The sequence below is a fragment of the Trachurus trachurus genome (genome assembly GCF_905171665.1).
Source record: "Trachurus trachurus genome assembly, chromosome: 16".
Taxonomy (NCBI): domain Eukaryota; kingdom Metazoa; phylum Chordata; class Actinopteri; order Carangiformes; family Carangidae; genus Trachurus; species Trachurus trachurus.
In genome coordinates, this window is record NC_139902.1 from 340,790 (window position 1) to 364,998 (window position 24,209).

The following is a 24,209-nucleotide window of genomic DNA, read 5'->3' on the forward strand; positions in this document are numbered from 1 at the left end:
CAACCTGCAGAGACATAAACACAGGCACACAACCACACACACACACACACACACAGGACAGGCCCTAGTGGCAATAGGCCATCACACCCCCCTTCCAGAAGAACGGGTCCCGACCCCGAACTCAAAATACAACATAACTTTAACTACTTTTTTTTTTTTTTCAAATACACAATTTAACAATCAAAATGATTTAACAATTTTACCTTTTAAATTTTTTTTCTTTTTTAAATACTTTTCAACATTTTTTTTTTTTTTTTTTTTAATTACTTCTTTACCTGCATAGAATTTACCACCTTTTACGCCAGGCACACATACAACAGGGCACACATACACGAGGGCAACAGAACACCCCCAGCTGACTGGACATCCACACCTCCATTCTGCGCATCATCCACACACTCCCACCTCAGCAACCTGGTACCAAAGGAAGCAAATTAAGAGGAGAAGCGGAGAGAAGACAAAAAGGGAGAGAGCAAAAAAACCAACATACAGCAATAAATTTATAGCTCACAACTTAAGAGAGCCCTTAATATGTGTCATCGTCAAATATGTCTAAGCAAGACAAAGCTTAATTAAACACTAGAAATGTAACGGACAACAAGGTGCTCTGGACAAGGCTCTGAACTCTTCAGAGGAACTTGGGAACTCATCCTCCACCTCAGTTGCCACAATCTGAGCTGGACGGACCATGGACACCCTACCAACAAAACCAACTGGTCGCACGCCCCCCAACGAGACTGGAGCCTCGGCAGTACGAGGGACATAGGGAACACGGTCATAATAAGGTTTCAATAGACTTACAGGACACACTTGAGTCTTTTCTCTGCGTTCAGGGGTGGAAATGAGGTAACCCAACTCAGACACCTGCCTCACTACCTCATAGGGACCCAAGAATTTAGCTTGCCAAGGAGAAGCGACAATCGGCAACAAAGCTAACACACGGTCACCCACACTGAACACTGGACGTCCAACACGCTTCATTTTACACTGGGGAGATGACAACTTCTGACTGGGCAGCGGTCCACGCACCAGGGACCTGACAGCTGGAGAACACAAGAGCGCGGGTGCCACTACCTGGTCACTTGGATGCTGACACAGACAACAGGTCCTGATATAAGCAGCAACATTCCGCTTCAAGCGCGGCCAAAAGAAATGTTTCAAGACCTGACCATACGTCCTCCTGACCCCCCAGTGGCCAGCATCATCATGTGCCACCCTCAACACAGCATCCCGAAACTTAACTGGCACCACGACCTGGAAAACCGGGTCGCCAACCAAGTTTTCACTGCAGGAAACACTCTTCCTCAACAGAACGCCATTGTGAACAACTTAACCCGAGCTCTCACCCACATCTTCCACAGGGAGCACCTGCTCAAAAAGAGCACTCAGAGACGGGTCAGCTTGTTGTTCCGCCCTCAGGTCTCCCAACGAAACCGAAAGAGGAACATCTGACATAGAAAATGCAACCTGCTCCGACGCGCAGTGTCTCGCACCTTTCAACGCGCGGTCTGGGACAACAGCATCGCCCTGCGTCGCGGCACGCGTCACCGTGCACGCTGGGACAACCCGCTGAACGTTCAGCTCACTTGCGTCCGGATGTGTCCTGACCAACGAATCAGCAGAAACAGGAGGCGGTGGCGGACCCTCGGCCCACACACGGGACCCTGCCACGTCATTACCCAACACGAGCGTAATGCCTTCATGCGGCAGTGCTGGACGCACGGCAACAGCCACCTGGCCCTGAACGAGGCCTGAAAACAACTGAATGTTATGCAGCGGGACCTGCAGAATTCGCATGCCGACACCCAACACAGGAACAGTGAGCCCAGTATCACTCTTCTCTGAAAAAGGCAGCACTGAAGCCTGGATAAAGGAGTCAAAAGCAGCTGTGTCACGCAAGATTTTAACAGGCACCTTCTCCTCACTTCCCACCAAAGAGACAAAGCCATCAGACACAAATGGTGCAAAAGCATCAGACACACCAGGTGAAACACCTCGCTGCAACATCACATTACGCACACGAACCCCAGGCCCCACTGGCGCTGACACTGCCATACACGCACCCCTCACGTGCGTCATGGGCTGCTTAGCCTTAGCTTTCAAAGCATAACAATCAGCTTTCCAGTGACCCTTCTCGTGGCAGAAGTTACAAACCTTCTCGGCACCTCTTACGCCACGATCCCTCACATCCGCTTTAGGCTGATACACAGGACGACACACATCATCCTCGTCAAAACCAAACCCACGAGCGCGCCCCTCTCCAAAAGAGCGTTTATGCGTCAACACATAGTCATCTGCCACTGAAGCAGCTTCAGACACACGTCTTACCTTAAGATCGTTAATGTGTTGTGCAATACTGTCGGGTATGGAATTTTTAAATTGCTCCAAAACAATCAGCTCAGCGAGCTCCTCAAACGTCTCCACTTTTAGCGCTGCACACCAACGTGAAAAATGACCCGTCAGGTCACGAGCAAACTCGAGGTGCGTCTCTCCACTCTCTTCCATGAACGAAAGCGCTGACGATAAGCCTCCGGCACAAGCTCGTACACTTTCAACACTGCAGACTTTACACACTCATATAACTCTGGCCATCAGCCACTGACAGAGCAGAATAAGCCTCTTGCGCACGGCCAGTCAGTGCGCACTGGAGCATCAGCGTACGGGCTGACTCAGGCCACTTCCTCGCCTCGGCTACTCGCTCAAACAAAGAGAAAAAAGCTTCCGGCTCTTTCTCATTAAATTTAGGCAACAAACGAAGATTACCCAAAACATCAAAACTGCCAGGCGACTCAGGTGACGGGGACGCATCAAAAGAATCCAACAATCCCACCGTCTTTCCACTTCTAATCAAATCCAGCCTCTGCTGCTGCAGTACAATCTTAGCCTGCTCTGTTTCACAATGCACTTTCTGCAGGGCCAATTCTTCAGTCTTGTGCTTCAGTCTATCCTGCTCCAGTTGCAACACCAACAGTTCTTTCTGTTGCTCAAACGTGAGACTACTAGACCCAACCTGTGGAGCCAACCTCTCCACCCTGGCCGGGCCAGGTTGCGCAGACAGCACACCCAACTCACACAACTTAGCGTGCACAATACCTTGAATAGTAACATCCTTCACTCTTTTATCAGGGATCTCAATACCATAATGCTCCGCTATTTTGAATAGCTGCTCCCTCGTGCACTCATCCAATAACTCCTCCGCTGGAGCCTCAACAAAGTCGGCCACACCAGCCATGGCAGCAAACCACAGAAAAGCCCAAAAAGTTACACCTCTCAATAACAGGAAAAAGCGAGCGACAGCACCGTGATCACGCGGTCAAACAAGACCGCAAGCGGAACACACAATCCCCACTCACTAAACTGCCTAACCAAAAACTACATAAACTCACTCACCCCTAGTCTTCATGCGGCTTTGCGGCGGGTATTTACGCACTAGCGACCGCTGGCCTGGGAAAGCGACCAGTTTCTGGCAACCAACCCAGAACCACGGACATGCTCCCGAGACAAAGCTCTGACCGCTATCACCACAGCACTAGTAAAAAAAACAAACCCAGCGAAGCCCAAAGGAGCAATGCTGCTACAGCCTAGCAGGGGAAAATGGCTCCATGACGTTGTGTGAACACTGGCTGACACTCACCTTACCTGTAGTTTTCCTGGTCACGTCCTCTGCAACTTAACACGACCACTTCACAACACATCTCACCTTACAAACAGTAGCTAAACCTCGCTACTCAAAGCGCAGGCAACTCGTAAACAACAGCTGAGTCGAAATACTACCAACGCTGACGTCACTCGCAGCGCGGAAGCCGACGAGTCCATTCATAAATTCACTGATCGTAGTAGCCACAAACCATGAATGAACCGGGCTGAAAACACGAGTACGAGCGGACGAGCCCCCACTTTTGTCACGACCCGGCTCTAGGCCGGACAAATACCACGAAACGTAAAGTTGAAACAATAAACTGACAATTTATTAAAGTAACAAAATGTATCAACTAAACATAACCACAACAAAAGAACAAAAGAACACGAGGGGCTGCGACGGAGCTACACTCCGCTCTCCCTCTGGAGTCAGGTGAAGGAAGGGACGAGGAGGAGGAAACGAGCCACTTAAGACCACCTGGACTGGCCAGGCCCACCAGCGTCAGAAGCCACACCCGCTGCCAACCTGCAGAGACATAAACACAGGCGCACACACACGCACGCACGCACGCAGGACAGGCCCTAGTGGCAATAGGCCGTCACAGCTGCTAGAGGAAATGACTAAAATTCCGAGGATTAAATATCGATCTGCACGAAAGTGTAATCACCGTGACTGAATGCGCTGTGCTCAAAACATATGGGTAGCCTATATAAATAAACACAACTTTGATCGTCGTATTGTATGAGCCAACCAGAGCACTGAGAGACGTGGGCTTGCTCAATAGATCTACTGCCTATCACGATTCACCATCATAATCCGGCTTCAGTAAAAAATCCGGAATTGACTGAGCTGTTGATAGCCTGCCCCATAATCCTGCATTGAGAAAGAAGAAAACCACGTTGGCACCGCTGGAAAACCCACATTTGCTGAGCTGAACAGTTGTTTTAACCACTAGCCTACTGCCACCCTGTGGTTAAAATACGTAACGCCACCTTATGATCACATCCGTTGGCAGAGATCGGATGTGGCTAAACTTGCAATTATTACATTATAAATTGTGCTAGCTACTGATTACTGGTGGACATGGGAGAAAGTGTAATGAGTAGGCCTATAGCATCTCAAAATAAATGTTTTAGCAAGAGATTGTTCTCGTTTATGACATAACACAACAACTAAAAGCAAGACAAATATAATGTAGGCCTATGGCGTATGTATTTGGACTTCATACATTTTGAAAATGATTGTAGGCAGTATTTGACACAGAGCCAGAGGCAAACCACAATATAAAAGTGCTGCGGGGGGGGGGGGGGGGGGGCTCTCAACTTTGCTTGAACATTTTATGCCTGGTTCTTATTGCAATCATATAACTCTTTTCAACAGATGGCTAGGTACGTTTTTTTAAATTAATTTTTTAAGTAATTCTTTTTATTTTGAATGTTGTACCGTCGTCAGTGTCTTTATCCAAGTCCCTGCCCGATTTCAGACAAAGTTTTGTTTTTATTACTTTTCTTTCTTTTTTCTTCTTTTATTTGTTGCTATTTCACTTATTATGCTGGAGAATTTTACGTTTTAATTTAAGTTACTTCTCAGGTATTTCTTTGTGTGGGTCTTGGTCTTGTAATGTTACTTTGCATTTCTTGCAAATGCGCTCTTACAATCAGGAGCACTTGTTATCAATTGTAACATATTTTGTTACTTTAGTATGCTATTTTATGTTTTTAGATACCTTATTCAAAGAACCACGTTGTTGTAATCATAAAAACAAAACTTGATTCATCACAGATACACACCTATGATACACACAGGGAATCTGTGTTATTCACTTTCCATTTCCACATTTGTAGGACAAATACAAGTCGGCAACTTGGCTTACATTATCACTCGAGGTGGATAAAGAGAGTGTTGATAAAGTTAGCCAGCATTAGCTGCAACTGCTAACGCCTGAAATGTGTTCAATTAAGATTCTGTTATTTTTCTCTTGAATGCAATATTTATTAATTAAGGTGTATCTGACCTCAGTAGTCACAATGGTCATAGCCTACACCCGCAACACTTTCCCCATGTACTGTAAGACAGAAAATAAAGTAGCTGCATTAAGTTCAGCAACTATTTTTTCTGCCTTCTAGGGAAGAATAAAGTAATACTGTAATGTAATGCTGCACATGTTCTATCAAACCATTGTTGCAAGTGTTACATTCTTCGCCATTGTCTGCTGGGGTAACAACATTAGAGTCAGGGACAGGAACAGACAAGCTCATAAAAAATGTAGCTCTGTGCTGGGAGAGGGAGTGGACCTGGTGGAGGCTGTGGTTAAGTGGGGGATGGGGTGTAAACTGAAGGTCATCATGACTGACCCCTGTACAATTTTGAATTTCGCTCCTGGGGATGTTTAAAGTATTTTCTATTCTATTCTAGTAGAGCTGTGCAAAGAGCACATTAATAGCACTGATAACACCTGCAATTGCCCCACTAACTGATATCCTTTTTCTTTTTCAGTCCACAGGAGGTGTTGCGTTATATAGCAGATACCTTGGATGACTTGGGCAACCAACTGCAAGTGCCCCAAGTAGAGACAGATCGCATTCTGATCTCCTAGCGATTTTAGGTGCTTTCGGGGAACCGAGGATTTCTAATGAGGAGCACATCTTCTCTCTATTGCACATGGCAATTATTGAGGTTGAGGGCTGCAATTCTGTCATGTCGAGTGAACAGCTCCAATTCCTTTTGGAAAAACAATTCAAAGTCACAGATATTGCCAAAATTTTCGGCGTCAGTAAGAGAACTGTACGAAGGCGGATGACAGAATATGGACTGTCTGTGCGTCAGACTTATTCTGCTATCTCAGATGATGAACTTGGGCAAGAGATAGCAGACTACATATCTCACTGCCCAAACACAGGAATTAGAACAGTGACTGGGTATCTCTGTTCAAAAGGAATCAGGTTAGTTACTGTCTCATTTCCTCTATAATGAAATAACTTGTCTATATCTGTCTCTGCTTAAACCACTGAGCATTTAGCGTTAATTTGATCATCTTTATTCTTCATCAAGAGTCCAGCAGTACAGGGTGCGCCAGTGTTTAAAAGCTGTTGATCCTGTTGGAAATTTCCTTCGTGGGCTTCAACTCAACACCACTCCTAGGGTTCCATACTCTGTCCCGTGTCCCCTGTCTCTCTGGCACATTGACGGCAACCATAAATTAATCCGGTAAGAAAATCTATACTTAACACCATTAAACATTACTTTTTGTGTTAGGCTCTAAGATTTCTGGGTCAATGCTGCTCAACCATAAACTCAGTCTGCTCCCACCAGCTAAACTTCCAGGGACCGCAGTCCAGATCCCTCATGTCATTGTTGCTGATGCTGCCTGCACCCTGCACTGCAACATGATGCGTCCCTTTCCAGGTATGTAGCAGTATTACACATAACATATTTTGGCGTTTTTTTGGTCTTCAATGAATGGGAATTAGTTAATATTGTGCTTTCCTATACAGGAGTAGGCATGAGCACGGACAAGCAGATCTACAATTACCGCCACTCCAGGCCCATGAGGCGGGTAATTGAAAACACATTTCGGCATCATGACTGCGCGGTAGAGAATTCTTGGGAGACCAATAGAGTTCCAACCTGAAAAAGCTGTGGATGTTGTCAAAGCCTGTGTGGTCCTACACAACTACCTCACCTACACAGATGAGGTGAACATCCCAGACAGCAGATACATCCCGCCAAATTTAGTGGACATTGACAGTTCTAGATGGGTGCAGCCTGGTGAGTGGAGAAAAGTGGTGGCCAATGACTCAAACCTCGTCAAACCTGTGGATCCCACATAGATGTCCAGGGCCTGTTCCACCAGAGCTGCCTTGGCTGTTCGGAATGACCTGATGGCTTTCTTCCAGTCACCTCAAGGAACCGTGCCATGGCAAAATGAGATGGTGTGCCGACACACACTTCCCCTGAGCTTGGATGAGGGCAGGTTTTCTTTAGGATGGGTGAAGGAACATGGTATCACAACGCACAATGGGCCTCATTCACCAATATCTTCTTAAGAACCTTCTTAGATTCTTTCTTAAGTTGTTCTTAAGAAGTTCCTTAAGAAAACCCTACGTCAGATTCATCAACGCGTTCGTAAGCCTCAGAATTGTTCGCAGCTGTGTTCCTACTTGATGAATGCCATCTCCTCGTAAGTTGAGGGCGTGTACCAGGTGAGTCTAATTAACATATGATTAGCATAGGTAACAGCCCCATCAATGCCCGTAAAAGGGCATGAGACTGCAGGGCCGTGTGCACACAGAACCCACAGGCCCTGAGCAGAGAAGGTGAAGTGAGAAAGAAAGTTGAAATGCTCAAATGAAAATCTGGGAGGGAGCACCAGACTCCAAACGTAAAAAGAACTGAAGTAGTGAAGTGGCGCTACTGCGGCAGGAATGAAACAAAGAAACAAACAAAAGGCTTATATTTAGTTTATATTTTTATATTTATATTTAGGCTATATTTAGTAGCGTCAGCAGTGGATGCAGCTCTTCGGTTGTTATCAGAGAGACCACACTCTCACATGTGCCATCATAAATATCATATTATCACATATGAAAAAACACTTACAGTAAGTACACTGTTGCAGCCCGCAATTAGGAGAAAAAAAATCATATCGGCAGCTGTATGCCCCCCCCCCCCAAAAAAGAGAAAAAAACAACTGATATGAATTGAGTGTCTATAATGTTTTTTAAGAGACTGCAATGATTTGTCAATTATTGTGATTATTAAAAACATCATAAAAGATAAGAAATTAATTCTTATTCAAATCATATAATATCATACAACTGCAGAACAAAAGAAAACGCTATAATCGGTTATTTTTGCAGAAGTCTCAGCACCTAAAAGTGCGTAATACTCCTGACTGTTCGTAGATTTTGTTCTTAGTTAAGAACAATTTCTGGATAAGAAAACATTCATGAATGCCACAATCTTTGTAAAAACTTCGTAAGTAGGACTTAAGAACAAATTTGTTCTTAAGAACGGTTCGTGAATGAGGCCCAATGTCGTCAAGGCTCCAAGTTCTTTTACAAGGCTGACTGTCCACTCTCCAGTAAACACAGGGCGGCAAAAAGCTGAGAGAAAAATGGAAGTGACGAATAATGAAGTGAAGTCTGGTTGTTTTGCTGTTTTTTAATTTTATTTTACATTTTTTGTTAAAAACAGTACACAAGAACAAGACTTGAAACAAAGAGGGGATGAGTCATGTTACCTGCCAAGAGCAGAGAGAATATCTTCATGTTTCCTTAAGGTTTTGTTAGTGAAATACACTGTGGGACGTTGGAATTAAATAAAAGCAAATCAAAAATAGACTCACCAGCTCTACCTACTGCTGCCACATACACCATGCAAATGACAACACAGCTGTGAAAGTGGAACTTCTTCCAGTGATGTGCACAATGGTTATGAATGGTTCATGGTGTGTAAACAGTCTATGTTGTTGAAAATAAACATCAAAACAACTCTTTGAAAACAAACTTGTGCTTTATTCTTTAATATACATTGTAATGTATATAATGTAAAGTAAAATTATAAATATAAGTACAATATAAAAAGTCACAGCAAAGTGCACACAAACCACACAAAACAAACAAAACTATTTACAAGAAAAAGTCCAATTTTTATTTTATTTCGACTACTGTCTACTCTCATGAATCAGTGCGTAGACTTTAAACATGACGTCCGGTCTCCGGTCCTCTGGCACTCTGCGTAGCAAGTCGGCGACCGTTTGCCCGAACCTGGAGCACTCATCAGTCCCCTGCAGTGCCTTCTGCTGTAGCTCCATCCTACGTTCCTCCAGGTTTACCATCTGCTTCACAAACCAGTCCTCAGACCCTCTCGAGTCATCCTGCTGATCCCTCTTCCTTTTGGGCCGAGACACGGGGGACACAACTGGGGCAGAAGCCGTCTGTTTTTAATGCAGGAGTGGATGCTTGATTAGATATGTGTTTGATTACAACCAGTAGTCAATATTACATGTTGTTTGTTGCACATAAGCACACGTACACACATACCTGTGCCTCGTGACTTGACTCCGTTTCGCGGTGCTTTACGTGTGGTGCCAGCCATGACAAAACGTGATAAAAAGCCGGCACCTTTTGGCCGTCTGGGTCGCCGCTTCTTTTAGCCATTTTCTTCCGGAGCCGAACATATTTGTCGCGGAGGTTCTTCCACCTCTTCATGCATACGGCGACCTCCAGCCCCGTGTTTTGGGATATTTCCTTCCAAGAGTTATTTGCCATTTGGCAGTCCTTATAGTGCTCCGAGGACGAGTTGTAGAGATGGTCGTATTTTCTGACCTCCTCGATGATTCTCTCTTCAGCTTGGTCCATTTCGTACCGCCGCTCGTACCGCTCCACAAAAACTTTAAAAATGGCGGTGTTGTTGTACTGTTGACCGGAAAAGCAGCTGGCGGAAATGACGTTCTGATCGGACCAATCACAGTCCTTGCCGTTCGCGTCACAACGCGTTGACGCGACGTGTAGTCAGGATTTTATTGGAGGCTACGGCGTAGGGTCCGCTTAGCCGCGACGTTGATCGCTTTGAGCTGTCGTTTAAAATCTCATGCAGCAACAACCTGTTTCCTCACGAAGCAGTCAGGATCAGGTCAGGATGCTGTGTGTTGATATGCGGCTGGAGCGGATCGCTCTAGGCTGGAGATGAGCCAACTTCATGCCACTGTCTGCTAACTTCTCCCCACAGGAAAAAAAAAACACGATGCCTCGAGTGGGTTGCAACTCGTGGACGTAAATCACTTCATCACAAATTCTTCTGAATACTGCCGGGATTTTACCGGCTCTGGTTTCGCCTTTAATCCATAATCACTTATCCCTCCGTGTTTCAGCAGCGCTGCCGCCACACGTCAACCGCGACTCCGTTAGGTTAGTCCCCGCCCCCCGCTCTGACGTAGAAAAGATGCGTCCTCTAGTCTTGTAAGAAACTAAAGTAAATTACATTAATTTGTGTTTAACCTATAAATAGACGTATATTATTTATGATACGCATATTGTTTTTTTTTTAGGCAATTCTCTTCCTGAATGAAACATTATGCTTGTTGACGTTTTTACGCGGGAGGTTAAAGGTTACAAACAAAATGGCTGAACACAGTCGAGCTGCATCCACTACACTAGGAGCAGACGGACAAACCGGGTGTATTTGAATGTTCCGAAACGCGGGGATCGCTGCAAGTCACTATGTGGGTCTGTTCTCTTCCGTAGTACCCACCGACTGTCAGTGTGAGCACACACGGTCATTGTGGCTGCAGCAAAAACACCGTGCAGCCGTCTTCGGGGGGAAACACCGACGCTGAGGGAGTTACTACAGAGACGCGAGTGCTGCATCTCACTCCAACCGTTGTTATTACACAGGACGTTTTTGTTGCTGCTGTTGTACATTGGAGGACACACAACGGACCCCTGCTGTCTAGTGAATGTCTGAGCTTGTTGAATGAAAGCTGGTAACTTAACTTAGTAGGGTTGTGAATGAACCGTGACGGAGCAGTGGCATGGTGAAACTTCAGTCAAGACACAACAACAAACGAAGATGAACAGGAAGAAGGACAAAGGATTTGAGAGCCCGCGCCCCTTTAAATTATAAGTTCCATTTGTTTTTTTAAATATATTATTTTCTTCTTTAGAAATGAATGAAATGGTTAGTTTTGCAGTCACGTCTGGTTCACGAAGCAAATCTATACCGTCATAGCCAACACAGGAAGTAACGTTACACAGACAGTTTGACAGGATACGTTTGAGCGTGTTGAGTTCATTGTTCAGTTTATCCCTGGGTAGTTACGTCCTTTTTCTCTTCTTGTTTTTACGACCCACCAGGCGGTGTGCATCAACAACATCAACTTCCAGAGAAAGTCTGTCATTGTGAGTACAACAGTTTATCACACAGTATAAAACAGCTGTGGAAATCTGCCCAGCAGTTTTTGACTAATCGACCACATATTGTACATTGTATATAGTATTTTGAATATTTTACTGTAAAAATGTTCTGTTTATTTAAGCTGTCTGACCTGCAGCACTTTCTTCTTTCTATGTTCATAGTTATGAACCAACACACAAAATCAAATACAAAATTAGGTGGTATAGTAATATCATGATTACATAGACAAACATCAATAAATGAACAAAAGCAGTCATAAAAAGATTACCCAAGATAGTGACTGAGCATCGATTGATTGAAGTAGGGGTTTCTTTTTTATTTTCCATCTATTAAAGCAGAAGTAAGCGATCCGGTCGTTTTGGCTAATGCTGCGTTCCAGGCAGGCTTTTGAAACCGTAAATTACAGCTTCAAGTCACAACTTACGACTTTGTAGCGTTCCAGGCAACCCACTCGTGTTTTTCCGACCTGTTTTACCTGTGAAAGTCACTATAACGGCCACTCGTAACTTCTGACCCGTGAACTCGTACCGGATCAAACTGGTACGACTTCACAGGTCGGAAAAACACGAGTTACGGGCTGCCTTGAACGCACCATAACAGTCCTCGTCCCTACGTCACCACATTCACGGCGTCCCTTGGCTGCACACACAGCCCTGCATGCCGTTCTCTCTCCTCATTGGATAAAAACTGTAGGATACGATAAATGTTTTCTCCTCGGCTCAGAGCAGAGCAGAGTGACTGAGAGACCCGTGTTTCAGTCCAAACACTCTATGTAAGTGATTGCTGTCGGAAGATAGAACTATTTAAGACTTATATCAACACAAACATTCCACTTACTTCTGCTTTAATTACCTTGAATTCTCGGTGCATGTTGTTTTGAGATCCGTGGGGCAGAGACGTGAGCTGCTTGGCTAACACAATTGAGGTAATGGTACATAGTCCCCTGTCCCTCAGAACTCATCAAATACACAGTGCAACAACTCCAAAATAGTAATGTAACATCACGAGACAGAGTTCACAAATGCAAGTAGTTCTGAGTATTTTGCTTCATGGTGAATGAGCAGGTCAAAATTTGTCCGCAAGAGTGTTTTGGAGTTGTTGGACTGTGTATTTGATGAGTTTTAATGGATGGGATCATAACATGTTAGCTGAGCAGCCCACGTCTCTGCCCCGTGGATCTCAAAACAACATGCACGACAATAGGGATTATGGCAATAGGCGAATTTACCAAAATGTTGAACTATCGCTTTAAGCAACTTACTGTGTTAGAGAATCATGTTAAACATAATTTACAAGGACATGTGTAGTTAAAACCACTTGTTTCTCCCTGAGATCTAATCAAGGCAATGAAAATCACCCCAGCTTTTGTGTCCCTTAGGGCTATGTTGAGCTGACCATTTTCCCCACAGTGGTCAATCTGAACAGGATCAAGCTCAACAGTAAACAATGCCGGATCTACAGGGTTCGAGTCAATGAGCTTGAAGCTGCATTCATTTACAATGACCCCACACTGGAGGTTTGCCATAATGAGTCCAAGCAGTGAGTATATTCGTGTGATTTCGCCCATGCACCTAGCCGATTAGCTGTTAGAAAACTTGAAATATGATAAATGTGAGAAATTTCGTTGTGGCAGGTGTGAGGGAAGGCAAACATTGTTTTGTTATATTGTTTTGTATATTGTATATTGGTATATTGGGCTATATTATTTTTTCTTCACTTGATGTTTTTTGCCCACTTTAAGAACTACATGGTGGTAACTACTTTTGTGTAAATGTTTTGTGCATCTTTGTAGGAGGAACCTCAACTATTTCTCTAGTGCCTATACAGCAGCAGTCAGTGCTGTGGATCCTGATGCAGGTCACGGGGAGCTGGTTATCAAAGTTCCCTCTGAACTCTGGAAACAAGGAGATGGTAATTTAAAATGTTTTAAAGCCCACAAACAACTCAAGAGGCTCACAGTTATTTTATGTTATTTCATTGTTGATAGTCAAGTTTAGAGGATGGTGCACTACAACCCTGCTCTTGTGCAATATCTAATATCTCAAGTTTTTAAATTTTGCAGTATTTATTTATTTACTGATCTATTTTTATTGCTTTATCTTGTAGCTGTTGTTTTATCTAGTTTTTGTCTTGTGTTGGGTTGCTTTTAGTCTTGTGGCTTTTTGCCTTATTAGAGTAAAAAGTTTATATTTAGTTGGAGATCATAGTATAATGACAGTACACTTCCTTATGTCTTTATTTTGAATATAAATCACAAACATGTTTGTCAACTAAATTGTTGTAAGAATAACAAAGTCTAAATTTTAAATCCCTTAAAACATGTGTGGATGTGGTCACATGAGATTTATAATCATCTAGAAGTGACATAAAAGTTGTGGCTAACACACTCATGTTTCTGTGTTTTGTGTCTCTAGATTTGAAGGTCTTAAAGGTGTACATAGAATTTTCCCTGGATCAGCCTAAAGGGGGTCTCCACTTTGTTGTTCCTGACGTGGAGGGAAGCATGGCGGAGAGAGGAGCTCATGTGTTTTCCTTTGGATACCAGAACTCAACCAGGTATCAAACAAAAGTATCTATATGTGTGGTGTTTCATAGTTGAGTCAAGTAAAATACCTTGTTTTAGTAGCTGAGCTTCAATGCGATATTACAAAAACACTACCGGTGCTTCCATGTCGTGTTTGGCAGTATAGGCCGGGTTCACACACACATACACAAATGCAGGCACTGGCAGGAGAAGGATAAACATCTGCCGGAGCTGATACGAATAAGAGTGGTGAATATTCCTGTTCACTTTCAGTCTATACGAGTGAAGGGGCGAATAAAACAGAAAAATACTGTGACAGATTAGCTTATTATCTCATTTAGTAATGGCTTGAATGTAATGGACGTGTAATGGATAATTTATTTTATTTTTTAAAGTATATTTTTGGGCTTTTTTGCCTTTAATGGATATAGTATAGTCGAGAGAGAGAGACAGGAAACGGGGGGCAGAGAGAGGGGATGACAATAATAATAATAATAATAAATGTTATTTGTAAAGCACTTTTCATAAAGTAATCTCAAAGTGCTACAGAAACACGGCAGCAAAGGGCCGCCTCAGTTGGGATTCGATCCAGGGCTGGCTGCAGCCAAAGCCTACAGCTATAGCCTCTGCATACGGGGTGCCTGCTCTACCCACTGAGCTAAACAACGCCCCACAAGTCTGTAAATGTAGCATAGTAAAGCTAAAAATCCTGCATAGTTCTTATTTGAAGTAATGGATTCCAGCAAAGAGTTGAGCCTTATATCACCAGGTGTGTGGGTCCATTTACTAGCACTCCCTGAAGACTTCAAGATAGGTTTTTTGGTGGTCAGTGGTTTAGACTGGCTTCTCCAGTCTGCATGTTGAAGTGTCCTTGGGCAAGATACTAAACCACACCTGCCCCCGATGTGTGTATCATGGGTGTGTGAATGTATGCGAATGGTAAGATGCGCGATGTTTTGCTACAAAAAGCGCTGTGTGAATGGGTGAATGCGTCTGACAGTGTAAAGCACTTTGAGTGGTCCTAGTGAAAGTCCATTTACCATTTACATCCTCTGTAAACAGGTAATTGAGAACTATTGAATTTGTCAGGGACCCATTAAAAGCACCAGCTGTGATTCCCTGGGACTCACAGATGGAAACCTATGAACATCAAAGTAAAGCATGAGCTGTTTTCTAAATTCCAGTTTTGTATATTCAGAAAGTTTTCAGATTTATTAACTTGCAGCCTTTTGTTAAAATACTTGATATAGAAGTTTTCCCTCATCAAGCTACAGTCAGTGCAAAAAAGGGCAGTTGATAAAACCACTAAATAGTTAGTGATTGTGTTTGTTTGTGTTTTTGTGTTTAAAGCTAATAAGGTTGACTTTTTCTGCAGATTCTGGTTCCCCTGCGTGGATTCTTACTCAGAGCTGTGCACGTGGAAGCTGGAGTTCACTGTGGATGCTTCCATGGTGGCAGTGTCCTGTGGAGACCTGGTGGAAACCATCTACACTCATGATATGAGGAAGAAGACTTTTCACTATGTCCTCCCCATTCCCACTGCAGCACCGAACATCTCCCTGGCCGTGGGGCCCTTTGAAATCCTTGTAGACCCCTACATGCATGAGGTGGGTTCATGATGTTGCTGCGTGCAGTTTGAGATACTGAAAAACAAAACTCTTTGTTTCACTATTATATTCAAGAGAGTTTATTTGTCACATCATTGCAGTAATTATGTGTGCATACACTCCAATGACTGTGCAGGTTAAAAAACGCAACAGAACAACACCAACAGAGATGCACTGATATATTCTAACTAAGCAACACACACTTATGTGTATATATACGTATATATTGATTATTTTTGATTGATTATTTATATACTATTAATGACCACTAGATGTGCTTAAACACAAGGTGGCAGTATTGATGTTAAGATTGATGTTAATGTTTCTTCTCTCATAAGTTTCTTTACTTATGAGAGAATGTACAAGACAACACAACAGTCATGTAATCACAGAAATGTAATTACCTCAGATAAATGACATGTGTCAACATTAATCAGGCGGCCCTTTGCTGCATGTCATTCCCCTTCTCTCTGCCTCCCTGTTTCCTGCCTATGCTATACTATCCAATAAAGGCAAAAAATACATATAAAATATAGGTACTTAAAAAAAAAAACATGTAATGGCCAATTATCACACAAGGAATTTGTTTCTAGCAGTTGTTGCTTTTCACTACACTCTACATACAGTTTACTATTTACAGGCAATACACAGTGTTAAGAAATGTTGTCATGTTTAGGTGGAATTCTTTTTTTTTTTTAGCTTAGGTGGAACAACTGTTCAGGTGGAATTTATTAATTTTGTTCATTTGTGACATTTATGACATGTGTCACAGCTTTTTTTTTAAATTGTATACTGCCAAAATGAGAAAAATGAAATGAAAATTGAAGTCCTATAGGCTATCATGGGCATTTTACGGCCCGCGGGCCAGACCCCCTGCACATCGCAGACAGAAAGTAACCTCCTCCAGGTAGAAGACAGTGATGAACGGCTGCTCAGTCTCTTTCTCTGTCTGACACCAGAGCTGCGACGGAGGAGAGAGAGGAGCCGCTCTGGTGCAGGTTTTCTCCACAGCGGAGTTTCTGATCACCGCGACCTGTCAGCGGTAGCCTAGACCGCGGGACCGGGCCGGTGTTTCACAACCCTCCGTCAGCCGAATCATAACTGCTGACAGAACAAAGCCCCATCACGGCACCTAATTATTATTTCCCAAACACTAAGGTTGATCAAACTGTGATTAAAAGAGTATTTTATGAGATGGCTGGGTTTTCTGACGTGATCGACCATATGACTGATTGTAGCCACGTGCGTCTGAAGCCTCCATCCACCAATGGCTACGCTTGTAATCAAATCAGTCTTTTTTTTTCATGTTGGTGCTGTTAGGCAGGAGCAAATGAGTATTGTGTTTCTTCATAAATAAAAGGTTATCTACATACAAATAGAACAGTCTCACTGAATCAGAAGTGAAAAGGATCCGAGTGCTTAATTATAATATTCAGGTGTCTGTGAACATTATTAATTGGTGCAGTCATTTATGGTCAGTAAGTTTTGATAAAACAATCTGCCTTGAGTCCATATTTATATTATAATACAGCATGTTTCTTCAGTGATCTGTGATGGATATAAATTGAAAATGTGATTACATGGATTGTGGGCTGTCAGCCTATTGTAATGCAATCATTTCCACCAAATATATGTAGTTATATAGGCTAATATATAATTATATATAATTCAGCAATAAATATTTGATGTTTCAATTTGATTTCAAATCGTGTGGCCCTTCACTCACTTTATCGGAGTCAGTGTGGCCCTCTGGAAAAAATAATTGCCCACCCCTGTCCTATATACATGTCAGTAAAAATACATCTGCAAAAATAATCTGATAATATAAAATAATATTGCCACCGTTAGTCATAGAACACGTTGTGTTAACGTCCAGACTGAGTCACTACGAGACCAGCTGCATGTTTTATAAAAATCACTTAGGCAGTGCCTGAAATGTCTTACAATGGTGGGAAAACCCTGAATATAATCAAGTTGTCATAATTACTAATGTGAGTTGGTCTCATTCCCTCTCAGGTGACCCATTTCTGCTTGCCGCAGCTACTGCCACTTCTCAAACACTCAATGTCGTACCTGCATGAGATCTTTGAGTTCTATGAAGAGATCCTGACATGCCGTTACCCTTATGCCTGCTTCAAGACTGTGTTTGTGGATGAGGCATATGTGCAAGTGTCCTCCTATGCATCCATGAGCATCTTCAGGTAATTATAAATGAGTCTTTGTTCCCTCGCTCTATCGTCCTTTCAGGTTATGAATTTTACAGTAGATTGTTGTGGTTTCAGGTTGTAAGATAAGATTATCCAGTATCCTGTAACACTTTATATAGTAATATAAGTACACACTATTAAGCATTGGTTAAGCATTAATAAATACTGAATTCTTCATGAATACTCATTAGTATGTAGTTTAGAAATACAGTTAGTGCTTATCAATGATGGGTAAAATAATAAACTACATACTAATGAATATTTGTGTGTTATAAATGATGAATTCAGTATTTAAAGCTTAACTAATGCTTAATAGTGTGTACTTATTATAAAGTGTTACCTCTTAAAGTGTGTTTTTTATTCTTCCCTCAGTTCCCTCAGGGAAAGTTACGGTGTTGCAGCAGCAGTGAACAAATATAAAGCACAGATAAAAAATGTAAAGCATTAAAGATACAAAGGCAATATTTGTAAGAAAAATGTAGTATGAGAAGAAAAACAAAATCTATACATTCCAGCAGTAGCGTATGACAGTACAGGAATGGTTAAATCTGTACCGATACTTTCTGTAATTGTATATACGTGTCGTATGTGTGTAAAAGAATGTACTATCCAGTTAAAGATACAAAGTGAATAATTCTGTACAGATTATGTTAATATTATATATTAGTATCACTGAAGGATCTCCAGTCAAGCCAGGGTATCCCTCCTCAGCCTCCTGAGCAGATAGTCTGCTCTGATCCGTCTTAGTTAGTCCAGTCCAGTCCAGTCCATTGTTAGGTGAACACACACACACTACTTATAAGATGTCACCACCATCTCAATTTCCACACCCTGGATGTTCACCAGTGATGGAGATGACTGTAGATGAGTGTTTACTACATTCACTGTTGCCTCTGTCTTCCAGCACCAACCTGCTCCACAGTGCCATGATCATTGACCAGACCCCTCAGACTCGCCGCTGTCTGGCTCAGGCCCTGGCTCAGCAGTTTTTTGGCTGTTTCATCTCCAGGATGTCATGGTGAGCCTCCAGCTAGTGATTGTCATTGTTGATTTGCAGATCAGCATTACTATACCTCAAACTAGCCCCCTTGGAAACAATTAGGTCTATGTGCTGTACAAAAGTTTATTAAAAATTAAAATCAGCTCCTAGAACAACGATGCACATAGCTAGAGATTATTGACTTGCTAAGTGATAATAAACCTGAAGCAGGTCAGGACAACAGAGAAGTGTCTTATCAGTGTGAATGCTGAATCATTCATACTGTTGCTTCAGTTTATTTTTCTGCATGTTTTTTGGCACTTATTTCCTTTGACATGTGTACTACTGAAAGCTGGAAACAAGTTAGTTTTCTTTTTTCTGCTATTTTCCCACATTCAAATAATATTTTCCCACATTCAAAGAAATGGAGACAATGTTTAAATCCTTCAAAATAGGGATGCACATGTGGATTTTCTTTCTGACCAATAACCGGGGGGCATTTCCAACATAAATTATAAAATAAATGGGCAGGAATAAACAATGAACATGAACATTCAACGCAGGAGAACATTTGCGCACCGAAAATAATGAATAATAGGCTACCATAGGACATTGTTTTGGATTAAACGATGGACTCACTGTTCTTCTTGTGAGTTAACATATTTATTTTTGACACTGGCTGTAATGTTTGGGTCATTGTCATGCTGCAGAATAAATTTGGGACCAATCAGAGGCCTCTTGGGTGATGTTGCATAATGGATAAAAATCTAAACATCTGAAGTGCCTTAAACTTTTGCACAGTGCTGTAGTGTAGATATTATAAAAAAGAGACGTGGCGGTTTTCAGCTCAGTTGGTAGAGCACCCGCCCCGTGTGTAGAGGCTATAGTCCTCGCTGCAGGGGCCCCGGTTCGAGTCCCGCGTCGGGCGGCCCTATCCTGCGTGTCATTCCCCCCCTCTCTGCCTCCCATTTCCCGTCATACTCTCAACTGTCCTATCTAATAAAGGCATGAAAAGCCAAAAAATATACTTAAAAAAAAAAAAGAGAGACAGGAAATCAGGGAAGAGAAAGACAGGGATGACATACTGCAAAGGGCCATAAATGGGATTCTAACCTGGGCCGCTGCAATTAGGGCATTGCCTACATGGCTGCGCTCTATGGGGAGAGCAATAGAGCGCCCCTAATTCCCATCTTCTGGTCTGTATTATTAATGCATCTTTATTTCAGTTGTCATGTGACCTGGAGCTGTTAAGCCCATGTCCACCATTCATCATGTCTCCTCCCTCTCCTTGACAGGAGCCCAACTTTGAGGTGGTGATTCAGAACATAAATAAATACTTTAGATGTGATCAGACCTGATTTATGATGTAGGTTGTTGGGATCACTCTAATATCATGGGAAGAGCTACTTTGATTTCAGGCAGTGACAGACCACAGTAGGCTTCAGAGGCCAGGGTTGCATGTAATGGAAAAGTGCTGTCATTAATGTTTGGATGTGTACAAACCGTTTTCACCAGAGGGTAGGCCGTCAGCTGTTCTCTCCGTGGTGTTCGGGTCTTTTTGAGATGTGTGGTATCATTTTGACCTTTTCACATAATCCTAGTGATGAGAGATTTTCTCCAGAAAGTAGTCTTTTCTGTTCCAGGAATCACAAGATGGTCCAGCACTGGTCTGAAAGACTGCGTCGGCCAGTATGATGGGTCACTGTGTTTCTATCTGGCAACTTAGTTGGTGTGTGTGGGAGAGTGAGACAATAAATCAGAGCTGCTTGCTCGTGTTAGAGGCCCATCAGTAAGGATTTAACACTACAGTGCCTTTGTACTGTTGATAGAAAATTCTTGCGTGTCCTTCCCCTACCACCTCTTATCCTCCTCTTTTCCCTAGCTCTCTCCTCTTTTATCCTCTCTGACCTCTAAACACACATCAGATGTGGGACCTTGGTCTGCTTATGTTTTGAGCTGGCTGGTGTGTAAGAAAAGACCTCAGGAAAAGTCAGACTGATCCCTTTGATTTTTTGCAAAGCATAGTGTGGCCTGTTAGCAATTAATCAGAGCGGGGCCTGTAATTGAAAACAGACCCAGTAGCCTAAAAGAGAAATAGAAACTGTTGTTGACAAATAGTGAAGTTTACTAATTTATTTATGTAACCTTTATTTATATCACTGAGACACAGGGTCTCATTCCCAAGAGAGACATGTTTCAGACAATTAGTTACAGACAGACAGACATACAATATATAACATTTACATAAAAGTGCAAAGTGAAGCGGTCGGATCGAAGTCACTAAAAACAGGAAGAAGTTTAGTTCTGGATAAAAAAAAGGGGTTATATTTTTTATTTTTATTATTATTCATTGATTAGTTTGGGGTTTTAAACAAGTATTTGTTTTTATTTTGACCTCTTGTTTTGACCTTTTACTTTTAATTAGTTTTTAAAGCAGGTTTTTGTTTGCAATAATACTTGAGTTTTTATAAGATTCAGTGTTCACTTTAGTTTTTTTGGATTGTGGGAGAGAGATTCGGAGAGGTCAGAAAAAGTGTTATGTAGTCAATAGCATCTGACCATTTATAAAATGTATTCTCTGCAGACAGGTGAACAACTATCCTCAAAGAAGAACTATAAAAATGTGTGTTTGTATCATACAGCAGAAAATAATAATAAATAAATGCAATGTTTCTAAACTCATTCAAGTGCTAGAAAAACGCTTAATAGGATGAATACACCCCCTCCTCCTCATCTGCTGTGAAGGAGAATAGTGCGACCCGCTTTACGAGCATCCCTGGGGAAGCACAGTATGTGAGTTTGTTGACGGAGCCGGTGTTGGAGGAAAGCAAAGAGGGTTTTGTCGATGGGGGCGAAGAAAAATAAGACACGAAGGTGATGGAACACGAGCCTGGTCAGAGTTTTGTGTGTCGCTGGAGCTCTGGAGGCGGGGGGCGGAGAGACCGGGCTTGAGCTTGATATTGAACAAAATCCACTTGTAACTCTGACTAGGGGAATGAGAATCAGTTGGGGAGTTGTAAAATTCTACAACACAGTCCGATGTTTGAGCTATCTCTGTTTTCAGAAATGACATAGTGTTGCTTTAAAGGGATAGTTCAGCTGTTTTGAAGTGGGGTTGTATGAGCTACAAATGACCATTAAGTACACTATCTGCAGTAGAAAGGTCTCTGCCCCCCTCCACTGAGAAACAACGAAGCATCCCGCTGCACTGAGACAGAGACAATACACTGTTGTCAATGAGGGACAATTTATCAGCGTATTTTCGCCGCCTACGAGAAGTCCGTCTCAAAATAATACACCAGTTCAACAGTACGATGTAAAGTAAAACGCATTTACGACACATCAGCTGGTCGGAAAAAAGAAGTTTATTTATCAGGAACTAACCAGATCACTCAATATTCCTCCACACAGGCAGGCTCTGCGACACGCTGTATCACTCTGCCTATAATGAATGGTCCCTCACTGACAGCCGTTTACTGCCTTGGTCTCGGTGCAGCGCGATGTGCCGGTGTTTCTCAGTGGGGGAGAGCAGAGACCTTTCTACTGCAGATAGTATACTTAATGGCCATTGTTCCTTATACAACCCCACTTCAAAAAAGCTGGACTATCCTTTTAATACAGTGAGTTTAACATTTAAAGTTGTTCACTAAGAGTCAGACAGCTGGTGAGGTAGTTTTTATATACACACAGGTTTTGTTTAAAACAAATTGCCAAATATAAAAGTGAAGGCATATTGTCGAGTATTTTAGTTTGTTAGTTTTGCAGATAAACATTAAAGTTTCAGGGTTTCTTGATTGATTATTTCGTTAAAGGGATAGTTCACCCAAAATTCAAATTTCACTCATTATCTACTCCCCCTCATGTGGACTAAGGGCTGGGAGAAGTTTCAGAGTCCTCCGTGGCTTCTCTGAGTTACAGGGGGTCTCGTGTAGCAGTGCATGTCCATATAACGGTTGCAAATGGATACCACTTTTCTTTGTAACAAAAAGACACACCAAAAAACATCCAAATACCTCCATGCTGCTCGTATGTAATGTCCGTCTTGTATTGAAGCCCTGAAATGCGAAATTGTTCCGAAAAAAATTAAATACGTTTTTTCTATATTTCAAGCTTGTTTGTAGCGGAAGCTTCTCTTCCTGGTTCGTCCAAATTGGACGGACCAGGAAGAGGACGGACCCTGGTCCGCTCCGGTGTCCCAGCTCTCCTCTCTGTGGCACCGCCACACAAATGCGCCCAATAACCTGTAAAATCTTGTTTGTGACAGATTAAACTACACAAATATGCAGGTCATGATATCGTATATGATGTATAACGTTTCATTGTAAACAAATGCACATGGCCAGGAGGAGGGTTAGTAACACAGAGGAAAAGAGGCCGCAGTTGCGTAGTTGGTCTTTAACAAAGGACTTCTTTTCAGGCTTATACAATTCAGAGCTGTACAGTTCTTCATTGGTGGGAATCATATGATCTATAGGTGGTGTATTAGCGTGTAGCGTGGATCAAATCTTCAAAGAAAGGAAAATACTCTCCATAATGCTGATTATGGTGTATACACACATGAAATCATCATTTTTACATTAAGTGAGGCTGGTTCCAGCTCAGACCACCAAGGTTGAATCAGCATGTTGTCTCTGTTTTTCACGAGCTAATAAATTCTGTTTTGTAAATTTATGAGAATGGAGATTACATGCCAGGTTCCTTCCAAGAAATACCCCAAGGGTGAAATTCACTATTACAAAGTGATGGAGCAATTTGAGTGTGGCCTACAATTACTCCTCAAGGGTTTCCACTTTGAAAGAACCCACACAATGTGGGCAAAAGGAATGGAAAATGAATCATTCCTTTATATTTACCATAAACATGTAACTCACCGACAAAGAGTTGATTGATATGATGTAGTGTTTTGTAAGCTGACACTGCAATGACATGACTATGCTGTTGCTTCTGAAGGGCCGATGAGTGGGTGCTGAAGGGAATCTCAGGTTACATCTACGGCCTCTACCTGAAGAAAACCTTTGGAGTCAATGAATATCGGCACTGGATAAAAGAGGTAACACTTGCTCTGGTTATCCTGACATCATGCACACCAATCTCACAGATATCTTATTATTTCTTACCATGCTTTCACAAAATTTGAAAAAATATTGTTGTGCTGTTAAACAGGAGCTAGATAAGATTGTGGACTACGAGTTGAAGATGGGAGGAGTTCTGCTGCACCCAACCTTCAGTGGAGGCAAAGAGAAAGACAAGTAATACATCGAAATTTCAGTTTGAATCCCCATGCAAGGATTTCATGTTGGAAGTGTTGGTAATGATGACTGACCTTTTTTTATTT

The 24,209-nt window shown here is 42.4% G+C and overlaps 2 protein-coding genes across 2 annotated transcripts in view; one reads left to right on the forward strand and one right to left on the reverse strand.

Annotated features, from left to right (window-relative positions):
• Positions 1-9,305: 9,305 nt before the first annotated feature.
• Positions 9,306-10,560, reverse strand: LOC310998795 (uncharacterized protein; the record flags this gene model as incomplete). The annotated part of the gene is made up of 2 exons (XM_083988995.1): positions 9,685-10,560; positions 9,306-9,578 (listed from the first exon to the last, which is right to left on the reverse strand). Exons 1-2 carry the CDS (start codon positions 10,000-10,002, stop codon positions 9,306-9,308), a joined length of 591 nt encoding a protein of 196 aa, XP_083845121.1. The 5' UTR covers positions 10,003-10,560.
• Positions 10,561-10,763: 203 nt separating this feature from the next.
• The window catches only part of taf2 (TAF2 RNA polymerase II, TATA box binding protein (TBP)-associated factor), a 31,632-nt gene continuing 18,186 nt past the window's right edge, over positions 10,764-24,209 (forward strand). Inside the window, exons 1-10 of the mRNA XM_083988842.1 lie at positions 10,764-11,262; positions 11,487-11,541; positions 12,936-13,096; positions 13,350-13,468; positions 13,972-14,113; positions 15,457-15,688; positions 17,705-17,889; positions 18,800-18,913; positions 23,825-23,924; positions 24,038-24,123. Coding sequence (XP_083844968.1) covers positions 11,213-11,262; positions 11,487-11,541; positions 12,936-13,096; positions 13,350-13,468; positions 13,972-14,113; positions 15,457-15,688; positions 17,705-17,889; positions 18,800-18,913; positions 23,825-23,924; positions 24,038-24,123 — 1,244 coding nt within the window. The 5' untranslated portion in view covers positions 10,764-11,212. The remainder of the gene's footprint in view (positions 11,263-11,486; positions 11,542-12,935; positions 13,097-13,349; positions 13,469-13,971; positions 14,114-15,456; positions 15,689-17,704; positions 17,890-18,799; positions 18,914-23,824; positions 23,925-24,037; positions 24,124-24,209) is intronic.